Genomic DNA, 14,763 nt, shown 5'->3' with positions numbered 1-14,763 from the left:
GTAGCGCGCTGGCATCATTGTTCGCAAGCGTTTTGTGAATGATAGGGCGAGCACATATCTTCTAATGCACAGTCCGGTATCTCCCAAATTCGGCACAATTTATGCGCCGTTTTCGTGCTTGTTCGTCGTTTTCTCTCTGTCTTATCATGCGCACATATTTTTTTCCCACTTGCATAAATAATGGCCTAGTTCGTTATGTTTCCCCGACCGCCTCGAAAAGTAGCCGTCGAGTCCCCTGCGCCTTAGCCAATGAGGAGATGACAAAGTGGTAACGACATTGCAAGTGCGCCAGAAATAAGGAAATTCGAAAAGAGGAGACAAAAACAGGAGTGACAAGAAAGGGACAAAAATGAAAAGAGGTCGCAAAGAAGGGAAAGAAGAAAAATACATGTAATCAGGAATAAGTAAATTAATTAGAATTGATTGTAGATAAAACGAAAGAAAGAAAGAAAGAAAGAAAGAAAGAAAGAAAGAAAGAAAGAAAGAAAGAAAGAAAGAAAGAAAGAAAGAAAGAAAGAAAGAAAGAAAGAAAGAAAGAAAGAAAGAAAGAAAGAAAGAAAGAAAGAAAGAAAGAAAGAAAGAAAGAAACGACAGGTGGTTATTGTGGGAGAAGCAATGCAGCTCAACCGAATCAAGAGCGCACCCACGGGTTTCGGAATTCGTTGTACGACCTTCCTTCTCAGGAAGGAATCGGTAGAGCGCTGAAAGGCTGGCTCCTATTGAAGAAGACGCTACCTTAAGCTCCAGGGCACGCCTGTATGCCTTGCTTACGGCCAGGGGCAGATTTCTCCGGGGCTTTTTTTGCGAAAAGGCGCCTCTTGTGCCTTAACCCACAACCGTTTCCCCGCGGTATATGGCTGAGCTCCCAGGCTTCTGTTGATATTCTCCTTTCTTTGTTTTCCCAGATCTGCTCTTCTTGTATTCATCCCCAAAGAATTATTATTTGGTTGCCTTCTTTTCTTTTTTTCTTTTATACTTCCTCACTCTTCTCTTTCTCCCTCTTTTCGTGTTATATTCGGATGGTTTGGTTTCAAGACGCAATGTTTGCTCGGTCCCGCATCGTACACCATTATACGTGCTTGAGCAAACAGTAAAACCTACTCTCTCGCGAAGAAAGATAGGTGCCAGGAAAAGAAGGAGCACGCTGAGAATGAACACTTTCGTTCTATTCGAGCCGACTTTCATTCTGTGCTCGTTTCTTCTTAGCGTTTTCATCCTCTCTCGTTCGTCCCAAAATGCTTCCTTCGTGCATTACCATTGTGTGCACCTTTGTGGCCAGCCTTTCTTTGGAAATCGATATGTTCTCACTGTTGCCATCTCACTCGTTCTCGCGGCTTCTTCGTCTTTCATTTTTTTTTTTTTTCGTCTCTCTTTCCCAAGCTTTTGTCTGCACCTTTTTTTTTTTTTTCTTTCTTTCTTGAGCTTGTGTAAAGCAATACCTTTGCCGCCAGCATATTCTGCCGCGGCTTACACAGTTGATTTGTTTACCTGAACTGTTTAACGTGGAATGGAACGCCTCTTCTCATCCTTTTTTTTTTTTTTCTCAGTGTGTGTATGTACGGTTTTCGCCTCTTGGGAGCTGCCTTCCTACATGGTAACGTTTACAAAAGGAGCCGCTCTGTACTGTGGCGGTTTCAGCTCGCGACTTCCTAGTTTCACAGCCCCACAAGAGAAGACGCATCTGCACCTGTCGGGGAAACAAATAAAATGAAAACAAAATTAGAAGCCATGCACCATACTTCCCAAAAAAGTCCTTCATGCCAAGAACCTTTCGCTAAGAAGAAATATTTGAAAGTCGGGAGAATAAGCGCCACTCCCAAGGGACGAACACGGCCTCTATAGTATATAGAAATACACATTGTTTTCAATTTCCTTCCGGATTTTCAATTCCTACTCCAAAGAAGCCGACAGCGATGGCTTTGTAGCGACAACCGCTACGAAGTGACGAACGTATGGGACAAGCAACTTGCGGGCTCACTATTTTTTTTTCTTCTCAGTCCTTTTTAAATCTGTGCCTCCTGAAATAGGTTCTGGCTACCGCATGCTGCAGTGTCGCGTTGCGCTTTCTGCTTAAGGCACAGGCTAAGAAGACAGAAATGCAAGAAAAGACATTTCTCGAGACAAGGAATGATCTCCTTTTGCGTACATAAAACGGAAAGAAAGAAAGAAAGAAAGAAAGAAAGAAAGAAAGAAAGAAAGAAAGAAAGAAAGAAAGAAAGAAAGAAAGAAAGAAAGAAAGAAAGAAAGAAAGAAAGAAAGAAAGAAAGAAAGAAAGAAAGAAAGAAAGAAAGAAAGAAAGAAAGAAATTGTCTTTGTGGAGTGTTCGGCTTTGGTTTTCATCGTTCGGAAGGCCGAGATTAAACTAAAAAAAAAAAAGAGACAGAAAATCGCCTTCTAATCCCGACGAAAACAAAGATCCAACGCCGAGAGGAATCTTTGCCTTTTCGGCTCGTCATCTTGCTCAACATGGTCTTTCGCGGCACTGGTCGCGTAAATTTCTCGCTGCTTTATTATTCTTTATTTTTTTCTTTCTGTTCCTTTCTTCTGCACTACCCCTAATAGTGAGTGTCTGGTTATTTTCATCTTTTTAACGTTAGAGGGCTGCTTCGGTACGCAAATAAATCATCCAACTTCTAGGCAACGCTGATCTCCCGCAAGACGTTCAGGATTCACGCTCGATTGTTTCGCAAGAGAAGGTATATCTCAAGTGGAGCTTTTGAAACGAGCTTCCAAGACGCATAAGAAAAGCCATAAAATGTCCAGCCGCCGGCCACGTTCGGCATCTTATTGATCAGCCGTAAAAACGAGGCTTCGTCGGAAGGAACACAGCCATAAACAAAGCGTGCCGGACTCAACTTTTGCTGGAGCCGATTACATCGTGAATAAATAATCCGGTAAAAGCGAAAGGAAGAGACAGAGCGGCGGACTCTTCTCTGTGTTGGCCGGAGCGCCCAGACAGACCGGGAAGAATGATGCATGCCGTGATCTCTCGCTGCGCTTGTTCTAACCAAACTTATATTCCGGTTCGCGCATCACTTAAAGGCATTGCAATGCAGCAAGGGGCTAGAATCACTCTCTCTTTTTTTCCCCTTGTCGTTGTCCGCCTCAACTATTATTCAGAGAAGAGCGCGAAATCCAGCTTTGGTGATGTAGTGCCTGGGAGTTTACTGCAGAATTCTCCCGGGCAACCTGGGCGCGCGAGCAGCTATGGGATGAAGAACGAGATACGCCGGATGCATCGCTCTCTAGGAAAACAAAATTGCAGCGCGGAACGCGCAGCAAACGATTCATCAGTACAGTTTGAGCATTGCAAATCTTCATGTAAAATAGAACATTCAGGCGGATAAAAAAAGAATGAGCGTTCCCGACCAGCGTGAGGCGGGACTCGCGCTAGCCACTATATACCATTTTTGTTGCACCTCAACTTGGTCCACAAGAACCCACGTTCTTGAAAGAGCGGGTGATGACCAGACGCTTGTTCTGTTGTATTGCATTCGAATGAATGCACTCTCGATAGATTGGTCACTTCGATTTTTTTATTGTCGCTTACTTTAAAATTAATTTAAATTGGCAGCTTAGCTTCGTGGCATGGAAAAGCAAAAAGACAAAGCTTCTATTTTTGGGCGTGTTTGTGTTCGCATACATCACAACTGGAAAGACCATAGCACGAGTTATACGGATCTTGGTTGGCAGACTAATTTCTCTGCTCTTTACTAGGCGGTCAAGGCTAACCATTGCTCTCTTTCCCAGAAGCAGGCGTCTCCTAATTTCATGGCTGGAGTCTTCTTCCGAGGTAATCTTGGAGCCCAAGAAGAGAAAATCTGTCACAGCTTCCACTTCTTGTCCCTTGATGCTCCAGAACTTGATAGGGCAAGACGCCATGATCTTTGTCTTTTTAATGTTCAGTTTAAGCCCAAACTTCTCACTCTCTTCTTCTACGCGCATCAGAAGTCTCTTGAGTTACACTTCACTTTCTGCCATTAAAGTGGTATCATCCGCATATCTAAGGTTGTTGATACGTTTTCCAGCAATCTTCACTCCAGCTGAAGACTCGTCCAGACCGGCCTTCCTCATGATGCACTCTGCATATAGGTTAAATAGGCAGGGCGACAGTATGCAGCCTTGTCTCACTCCTTTCTCAATCGGAAACCAATCAGTAAGACCATGCTCAGTTCTGACTGTGGCCTCTTGCGAGAGTTGGACTGTGAAGAAGGCTGACTGCCGAAGAATTGACGCGTTTGAACTGTGCGGAGACTCTTGAGAGTTCCTTGCACTGCCAGAAGATCAAATAAGTCGATATTGTCGACCATAAACCCTGACTGCTCACTGGAGGGTCAAATTCTAAAGTTAAAGCTCAGCTACTTTGGTCATCTGCTGAGAAGAGAGGAGTCGCTGGAGAAAGATTTGATGTTGGGAAAGGTTGAGGGTCACCGGAGAAGGGCTAGGCAGCAAACGCAATGGTTAGATGGCATACTCGAGGCGCTGCAGATGAAGTTATGGGATGTTAGGAAGATAGTGAGAGACCGGAAAGCGTGGCGTGATATGGTCCATAGGGTCACACGACTGAACTACTGAACTGAACTGAACATGTGTGTGTTCGCATGTGTGTGTGTGTGTGTGTGTGTGTGTGTGTGTGTGTGTGTGTGTGTGTGTGTGTGTGTGTGTGTGTGTGTGTGTGTGTGTGTGTGTGTGTGTGTGTGTGTGCGTGTGCGTGTGCGTGTGCGTGTGCGTGTGCGTGTGCGTGTGCGTGTGCGTGTGTGTGTGTGTGTGTGTGTGTGTGTGTGTGTGTGTGTGTGTGTGTGTGTGTGTGTGTGTGTGTGTGTGTGTGTGTGTGTGTGTGTGTGTGTGTGTGTGTGTGTGTGTGTGTGTGTGTGTGTGTGTGTGTGTGTGTGTGTGTGTGTGTGTGTGTGTGTGTGTGTGTGTGTGTGTGTGTGTGTGTGTGTGTGTGTGTGTGTGTGTGTGGCACGCGTGCGTGCGTGCGTGCAGAGCTGCTTGCGCTATCCCCTACTTATGCGTATGCTGCGTAGCGTATGCGCTGCTTGCTGTTATCCCCTTCTTTTTCTTCGTCACATTGAAGTATACGTCATCCTTCTATGCAGCCACCCACTCGGTTGTTCCCGCGGAAACTGTTTTTAGGCTGTGCTTCGTCAGACAGCCATCATCCGGCTTCTCCTTCCTCCTCCTCCTCCTCCTTCCGTCTAAAGATGGAGGGGAGATTACTTTCTATCTAGTTTGCAACCTGCCAACCGTTGCAGATGGCAATTGACTTACATTTATTGAGGCAAAAACCTTGTTTTTTGCACCGGAAATGTCCGCAAAATGTGTCATCGGATGCGACGCCCTGAGTTATATACACCACGAGTAATGATTTGAAGTGTGGTGAAGTATATAACGACGTGGTTAATCAACACAGAACCATGGTCCTTAGCCATAAGTGTGATCAGTTGTGCGATTAATTGATGAGTATAATTAACTATCATTGAGTATGTCAAGGTCACTTGGCAGTCGAGTTGCAACTGAATGTCGCGGGGCTACGAGAACACCACGCGACAGGAGTGACGCCGTATCGCCAACACCCCACTTTCAATAGCATTGCAAACGAACGCGCACCAAGGAAAAGAAATTTCCACTATGCGGCGTGAGCCCTATAGTATTGCTGGAACAAGAGACGTGCGACGTACCGTGTGCAGCAACAACGCTTACGCTACCTCATTTCTCCACTGCAGTTCCTGCAGTGCTCTCAAAGCTAATTTATTTCACTAGGCTTCAAGACCAGTGAATTGGTTCAACTGATTTAAGGTAATCTGTTGATCTATGTATTTACCCATTTAGTGACTTTTGACTGGCGCCATGGATTGCAAGCCAGAACGCAAGGGTGCAAAGCTACCCAGTATTGTAACAGCTTTGCCTGTAAAACGCCCATTCTTCCCTTTGGTGTTAGGTGGTGCGATTAAACGTTCAGAATTCCTCGCTAACATAACGTTGCATTTGTTTTTCTATTCTGCATTTTAGTATGCTCCGGTGCGTATAAGCGTAGCACAGCTTGGCAGCGTAGGGAATCATATGTGTGCCCTTGAAGAAGAAGGCAAGCTAAAGAAGTAGAGTCGCTGAGGGGCGTTTTGAAGGTCCTTGCCTCTTCCAGGCACAAACGTTTACAATTATCCTTCCTCTACATTTCAGTCATCTCGCGCGGTTTGTCTCGCTCTATGAGTAACAACTCCTCTCAATCTAAGGATATGCTTGGTTAGTCGCAAAATACTGCTGACAGTAAGCGCGCAGGGTGGTTGGAAAATATTTTTCTCTACTCCGGAATTGCGCCTTGTTAGTGTGAAAGTTTTGGGGACAAAGCACAATGTCATGCATATTTTCTGATTTTGCCGGGCAATCATTTAGAATTGTTATGAACTTTCAGCTCGTGCAGCAATCATAAGAATCTATGAAGAATTTCTGAACATTACAACCAACACGAAATACAGGGCAGAATGCCATGCCAAAGCTGGCTTCTCTCTTAAGCCTACATAGCCCTATGCTTTGCCGACCCTCTATACGTATGTCGCTTTTAGACACCTCTCTAAAATGGATATTTTGCTAGTTCATCACATGTAGAACTAAACATGAAATGGCTAGAAAAAGGACCGGCATATTCTTCGCAAGTTCATTGCAGTCATCGTATTTATTACAAGACAGTCCGAGAGTTCAATTTCTTGAGAATGCACTGTGCGCAAACGCACTCTAGGTTTAATAACTTGCTTGATGCTAGATGAGAGGAGCTTTGGCCTCAAAGTCAACAGGTATAGTTATCAATTCCAGAGTGGAAAATTTAGCCATCTGTGTATGTGATTACCGTGTTACTGCATGGTCACAGCTAAGCCTTTCTGAAGGGGCTTCGCGAAAATTTGCGCGGCTCTTCAAGAGCGTCCCTGAGTAATTTTTAACTCAGCTATAAGTCTTTCATGCTTTCAAACTAAAAAATTATCAGACTTATCTCCTACAACCGGAAAAGTTACGCACAATTACTACACTCACCTCAATGTGCCGTAAAAGCACCTACTTCTGTAAGCCCCAGCGGGTATGATGACCACAAATAAACCAATATTGAAATCCTCTGCATCCCAATCCGCAGAATATTTGTGGCCCACTCAGCTTTATTGTAAAGAAACATGTTATGTATGACAATCTCGCCCCCTCCTGCTGTATCTCGGTACAAAAGCATTAATTTCGGCGTACACCTTGGTCTTGCAGGCCTGCAGAAGCTGCAGCACCTATTCCAACTGACGACGGACCGATACCACCTGGAGGTGAAGGTAGTCAAGCGCGTGCAGAACGCGTCCGATGTGCACCGCTTTCTGCGACGTCTGGAGGACCGCGACCGTGAGTCGCGAAAGTACGTCGTCCTTGACTGCAGCGCCGACACCACGCGCCAGATCATCATCAGCCATGTACGCGACCCATTCATGGGCCGCCGAAACTACCACTTCCTAGTCACCAGCCTTGTGAGTGCAAAGCAGCATCACTAACTGCTGGGCGGAGTGCTTGTGCATCCTATACGGGGTTCATAGAAGAGTCAACAGCACAGCACCCGTGGCGTACATGAAGCGCGGTGCCACTTTCTCTCGCTGTGATTAGCTATTTTTATTAAAGTGACGCTTGGCCAGCGTCACGACGCTTTAACCCGTCGTTTGCCGGCTCCCTAATAAAGTTATACATACATACATACATACATACATACATACATACATACATACATACATACATACATACATACATACATACATACATACATACATACATACATACATACATACATACATACATACATACATACATACATACATACATACATACATACATACATACATACATACATACATACATACATACATACATACATACATACATACATACATACATACATACATACATACATACATACATACATACATACATACATACATACATACATACATACATACATACATACATACATACATACATACATACATACATACATACATACATACATACATACATACATACATACATACATACATACATACATACATACATACATACATACATACATACATACATACATACATACATACATACATACATACATACATACATACATACATACATACATACATACATACATACATACATACATACATAAAGTGAATCTTAACGAATGGCTGTCTTGTGTGACGCAGGCTAAGGCTCATTACCTTTTAGTCTTCCTAGGGGTGCTCCGAACTGCCGAATGCCCTTCTAGTGTAACGCCCATGCACCGTAGTAGACCTGTCGCGTTCTCTAGCCACATGGACCTGGGTCCCAAGCTGAGTGCATTTGCATACTTTACTGTAGACAGTCTTATCAGCGGCTACACCTTCTCGCCATATCATAAATTTCTATGATCAATTATCACTGGCGCAAGCGCAAGAATTTGGTTCTGGGGCAAGAATAGAAGCGAACCGTTAAGCTGAACAATCCAGAATCATCTTTATATTAGTGTCCGAACCCTACAGAGAACCAAACATTAATTGCCCACTCGTTTTCTTAGTCCTGGAAGGCTGCACTGTCAAACTTAAAGGCCCGAGAGACTAGCCGTCGATGATTTAGAGGGTGCGCCTGATTGCTTCTAATATTGCGTTGCTGCTCTGCGGACTGTGCCCATCTTTGGCGGATTTGACTAATCCTGCTGTTCAGAACAAAACGAACGTTTTACTACCACTACAACCAATTTTGAAATAAAAATACCAAAACCTCACAAAAGAACTGCTGCTGAGAACTCAAATGTTGTCTCATTAACTCCCAAGGATCCGTAAGTGGCATCTATAGTTCTAAATTTGTGCAAATTGTCTGCCTAACGAATGCAGAAATAAGTTTCAATGTATTTGAGCATCAGTGGCGAACTGCGCTGCCCAAGGCTCCGCGCTGTGGCACCTATACCGCCATTTTGTGCCCTATATAGAGCTTTCGCTTTAAAGTGCGAAACTCTGATTATAGTTTTCATATGTTCGCTTTAAAGTTCGCTTGTTAGCGTCAGTGCATATTTTTGTTGTCTGTGAGAACTTCATCATAGTATCTTTATTGTTATTGCTATATGCACGGTGGTAAAAAAAAATGGCCTGAATTAAGCCCACGTGTATTCACTTCGCCCAATACTTTTGTTTTCTCTTCCTTCGTCTCAGATAATGGACGAGTTTCAGAACAATCCAAGCTTAGAGTTTGGCGCCGTCAACATCACCGGCTTCAGACTGGTCCAAAACACCACTCTCCCGTACAAAGAGGTATTTACAGAGCGCATCTCGAAGATCCCTTGGCCTGATCCAAAGAAGAAGAGGATATCGGTGAGTTACAAGAACATCATATAGCGTTCGAACTAGTAAAAACGAATGTTTTTCACTCATTTATTTCCCCGCTACAGAGCATACTGATATCTCGTTTTATTTCCTTAACAATTCCTCGTGAACGATATTATAAGCTTGAATTAGTAAAAAAGAAAAAAGTAAGGACGCCACATGGCATAACATACCATGTGGCATGTGTGAATTTAACTAACCACGCACACAGTACGTGTTCAGTTCAATTTTCAGCGAACAATGATAGACAGTTCAAAGCGGCGATGAGCTTTTAATATCCCCTTCAGCCCCGGCATTCACAATTTGTTTTTTTATAGGCTTCTGTTACTGTTGAATTATGACTTCTCTCAAATGACTGGTGCTGATACATTCTTCTGTGGTACACATCGTAAAATTATTTAAAGCCAGGTATGCTAAATGAACTTAGAGAGCCTTTTATATTATTGACACCATTGATTTTATGCTAGCGCTGGAGTGTTTACGGAACGTATATTTATTGCCTAGCTTGTTTTGAATGCGTTATATTATCCAAAGGACCCAAATTCAGATGAAATGTTTTATAATAAATTATTGTGACAGAAATGCGCCAAAAGAAGGGTAACTGACATGCATGAAAGAGCGCAGTCATTGCATGAAGATGTTGCCTAATTTCAAGGTTTTGATATTAGGGCATTGAATGATTAAGCTTAAGACTAATGCATTGCGGAAACTGTGTAATTCTTGATAAAATGGATGAACTTTTCAGGTGCTAACTTGGCATGTTCTTTTAAAAAAAAATGAAGTTTGGGCAGCTCTGTTTCGATTGGATCCTAACACGCTTCTTATTTAAACTAGATAAGCATGTTCAACGCCATATGTTAGTCAGTGTCACGTGAAAATCAAGAGAAAAAGAAAGGCGTCTCCAGCTTCGATGGTGAACAATAATAGAAAACTTAGATAACAGTGAGGATAAAGTGCGAAGGAAAGTTGTATGATCATTTTCTCTCGCGATAGTTGAGCTTTCTTCCTTTTCTCTTTTTTTTCTTTTTTTTTCCTCAGCTTCCGACTTTGTCGGGAAAGATTAGAAAGAAAACAACGTGCAAAACTGACCTGGAAGCAACGGCGACATTTTTGCCTCCTTTTGTCGCAGGCGGACGCGGCTCTCATGTACGACGGTGCCAAGGTGCTCCTGCACGCTTTCAAGCAGCTTCTGCGAGACTATCCCAGCATTTTCAGCAAGAACTTCAGACGCGGCGAGGTGTACAACAACAACACCAGGGGAATCGACTGTCGCCGTGAGAAGGTTATGCCCTGGGAACACGGGGAAGAGATTGCGAAACGCATTCGCTCGGTATGGGCAAACGGCTTGCTACTATTCTCTCGAATCTTGAGTAATATCACTTTCTTAGTCTTGCAATACTTGCAGCTTTAGTTATTACTACACGCTATCAATCAACAGCTGAGAACAGTGCAGAAAACTAAGGAGTAGAAAATTATAAGTGTAACTTTAAAGCGCAGCAGGATAGCAAATTAGAACAGAAAACAAGCGTTAGTTAGTGATGTACTGGTTTTAATATGCATGCGCAGGGCATGTAACTCGATGGGTATAATTATGATGCTTTCTAAGGTAGGAATGGCGGTAACCATGACGATGACATTCTCATAGCACAATATACCAGGGTTCATTTCTCATTAGTAAACCTACTTGTGAAGGAAATGCCCCAGGCGAATGGTTCTCTAGAACTCGTCCACGCTGTTCGGACCAGCTGGGGACAAACTTGCTATGCGGTTCAGGTGTCCACAGAAAAATGGGACAGATATTGTGCCTTTTGCTTTCCTATGAACCAATACACATTTAAGGAGCCATAGGGCAAATTGTGGCTATAGATACACTGTGCCTTCCTTTTCCCAAAGCATCCGACTGCTTGAAGTGTAACCTTGTGGGCCACCTTATTCTCGCACCACGTCATGACATTGACTGTTTGACCTTTGGGTGACCTTTGACCTTTCGAACTTGAAGCTGAGGAGACAATGGAAGGGATGGAGCACGTGATTCGCCCGTCAAGCTTCCGTTGTTTTTCTAACTCTCTGCTTATGCTTCGCGCTGTGGCATCCATTCCGCCATTTTGTGCCCTATATAGAGCTTTCGCTTTAAAGTGCGGAACTCTCATTATAGTTTTCATATCTTAATGTGCATGCAGCACTGTGTTTGTTCGCTAGTCCAACATAACTTTGGTCGCGAAGATCGCGTTGGGTGCCTATAATTTTACTTATTGTAGGTAAGTCGCCAATGGCAGTCCTGGGGATCATTTTTTCCTTCTCGGTGAATAGAAAGCAAGCGCGCTCCAGTAAAAGGACAGAACAGAAGGCGCATATATATTCTAACAATGACTTCATTCTTTCTTTCGTGCACGTAGGCAAAGATCAAAGGGCTGACTGGAAACATCAGTTTTGACGACCGAGGCTTCCGAGTCAACTACACCATCGACGTCGTCGAAATGACGATAAATAGCGAAATGGTGAAGGTATGTCATGTGCGGCCACTGACAACGCAAGAGTGCGCCGCTCTTCTTACTCTTCTAGTGTGCAGTTGTTGTTCGTGCATTCTCCCTCAGTTTCGAGTGTCACTTCGTTCTTTGTTTACAACCCAGTGAATCGCTGAAATTCGACTTCGTACAAACTTCCCCACATCAAACGCCAGCCGCGAAACTAAAGAAATGATGGGCGCAGATACGCACAAAAAGAAAGAGGCGCCGGCCAACGGAACAAGCGAGTCGATAGAAGGAGAGGGGGGGGGGGGGGGGGGGGGGGCTCAAACGTGCGTGCAGCACTGAAGAGCACACACAAGGTTGCGAGATAGTCGATGTTACTCTATACACATTGGTGTTGTTTACCGCGGTAGCTAGCTTCCGCAGCACAAAGCCTTGAAAGAGAAGCCAAGTAGAGGAGTGAGCTGGGCGCCTGCCTTCTTTTGTCCAGATCGCCGAGTGGTCGGACGTAAAGGGACTCAAGCTTTCGTCGCCCAAGTACCGTCGCGTCTACCAAGACACCGGCTTCGAGAGCAACAAGACATACATAGTGACCAGCATTCTGGTAAGGTACTTCCGCAAACACTTCCGGCTTTGCCTACATCTACAGCGTGTTTGTGTTATTCTCATTATGTTTTTATATGTACTGTACACTTCTGTTCATGACGTCAGCATGAATTGTCGCGCATACGAAAATGAGGACGCTTTCAAAAACGCGTAGATTGAGTTTGTGACATTGTATTAAAGTCCGTGATGAATTACAACATGGGCAGGTATGCGGTGATTCTTCGAAAAACCGTTTGTAGTAAAATTTCTGATGAAGGATAATGTGCCGCGAATTGAAGTTCACTATGATTTTTATGGAGTGCCAGTTAAAGTTGGTAAAGGCTAATAAGGTATTTGACTTTTTTTTTTTCTTTTTTACTATCGCGTGCTAGTAATTTCTAGCCACAACAATTATAGCTGCATGTGGGTTACACGCATAAATGAATTTGAATGGGCACCGCCCCTAGAATTGTATAACATATATGCGTGTGCTCGTACTGCTAGAGGGGGGGGGGGGGGGGGGGTATTTTCAGGGGCCATGATCAGTACTTTCATATCGCTACTTTATTTTCGTCAGAACTAGGGGGAGGTGGCTACGCAAATTTAAAAAAAAAATGAACAAGCTAGGGACTAGATAGGAGCCTGAGCCCGCAAGCCAACGTTTCGACAAGAAGACTTGTCTTCGTCTGGGCAGCGGGATCATCACTGGCAAGGTTTATATAAGCTTCTGCTTCCGGAGAAGAAAAGCAAGCAATGGGAGAGGAGGCAAGTACGGCAAGGAATGAAGGACTACGGTGCTATTCGCTCTTTTCGGCAACCGCCCTGATGAGGATACAATTTGCGTTTTCCGCTATATAATTTTGCGTGCTTATGTTCTGTACAGCGCTGCTTTAAGGCATAAGCAAAATAACGTTTTTCTTCTTGTTTGGTTTGTCTCTAAATGAAGGGTGGGTAACGAACCTCGAAAGCTTATTCTTTTTTTTTTTTTTTCGGAGCACCTCGCGTACTGCCACCTTATCCGGCTCGCGTAAAGAGATTTGGGGAAGCTTGTTTGCCTTTCAAGCTTACTTATCTCTTAATTATATTTGCAAAGCGTGTCAGCCCTTTGGTTACCCCACCGGGATGCGCACTGGTTGGGGCGCTCCACTATACTGTGCCCAAGGAGTCGGGATCGAGTTCAGGCCTCGGCGGCCTCTTTTCGGTGGCAGCGCGAAGGTAGGCGCTCGTGTGCTGTGCGATGTCAGTGCACGTTATAAAGAACCCCAGGTGGTCGAAATTTCCAGAGCCCTCCACTACAGCGTCTCTCATAGCCTGAGTCGCCTTGGGACGTTCAACTCCAAAACCAAACCAAGCCCTTTGGTTAATCTGTGTAAAAATCAGTGCAATGCTTGATTGTAATAATTTGCTGCATTTACTTGTCGCTATGGTTTTGTTTAGGAACAAGGTGTAATAAAATCTTCCTCACGCTCAGCCATTAGGCACACGTGATTACCGGTAACACTGTGCCACAAACATAGCAATTGCGGCCGTGACTCACATAACCCAAACTCACGGCGTCAAAACCACCACCTATCCTTGTGTTTGCTATTTTTGTTGTGCTATTCCGCTGATGCGTTTCAGCAACTGTGTACAGAACGTAAGCTCACGTGATTATGTAGCGAAAAACGCTAATTATATTCGCATCAGGGCCGCTGCCGAAAAGAGCGAATATAGCACCGTTGCGATACTGAGTGCCCTCGTTCGGCACAACCGTTTACCGCACACGTGAAAACGCAGCCCGCATATTATACGCGCCTAGCTTTTATCGTCCAAAGAGCGAGAGTGAGAGCGCAAAGTCGCGATGTTACGTCAGGTATACTGTACCATCGGCGCTGACGGGTGCCCGCACGCGTCAGCGAACGCCATGCCGCTGCACGGCTGCGCGCGGAGCAGCCTGATTACTTTTTGCAAAGACGGTACGCGATGAATCTGCACAAGAAGCAGGCTGTATGCAGGCACGTGTTTCAAGGAAGGGCTTACCAACTTCAAAGGGACTTGATAAGGGATGCATTTGGAGCATGAATTGCTATATTGAAGTATTCTACTAGACGTATCATGTACAATATATAAAGGATGAAGGTGGGAGTGAAAGTGGACAGAGATAAAGAGGTGCCATAGTGGAGGTCTACGGAGCAATTTCGACCATCTGGGGATCTTTAACGTGCGTTGACATTGCACAGCATACGGACGCCTCTTTTTTTCGCCTCAATAGAAACGCAGCAGCCGTGGTCGGGTTCGAAATCGGGAACTTCGGCACAGTAGTCGGCCGTCTTACCACTGCACCACCCCGGCGGGGTTATACTTACCTC

At 44.4% G+C, this 14,763-nt stretch overlaps 1 protein-coding gene across 1 annotated transcript in view; it reads left to right on the top strand.

The window, feature by feature from the left end:
- Nucleotides 1-14,763, top strand: part of LOC146191365 (glutamate receptor 1-like) — a 244,493-nt gene that overhangs the window by 188,836 nt on the left and 40,894 nt on the right. The window contains exons 5-9 of the mRNA XM_084599920.1: nucleotides 7,243-7,493; nucleotides 9,192-9,350; nucleotides 10,492-10,692; nucleotides 11,759-11,866; nucleotides 12,321-12,434. Coding sequence (XP_084456046.1) covers nucleotides 7,243-7,493; nucleotides 9,192-9,350; nucleotides 10,492-10,692; nucleotides 11,759-11,866; nucleotides 12,321-12,434 — 833 coding nt within the window. The remainder of the gene's footprint in view (nucleotides 1-7,242; nucleotides 7,494-9,191; nucleotides 9,351-10,491; nucleotides 10,693-11,758; nucleotides 11,867-12,320; nucleotides 12,435-14,763) is intronic.

The sequence above is a fragment of the Amblyomma maculatum genome, chromosome 4, assembly GCF_055883805.1.
Source record: "Amblyomma maculatum isolate TAMU_Amacu chromosome 4, ASM5588380v1, whole genome shotgun sequence".
Classification (NCBI taxonomy): domain Eukaryota; kingdom Metazoa; phylum Arthropoda; class Arachnida; order Ixodida; family Ixodidae; genus Amblyomma; species Amblyomma maculatum.
The sequence above is the reverse complement of the archived record's forward strand: the minus strand, read 5'-3'. Positions and strand labels throughout refer to the sequence as shown.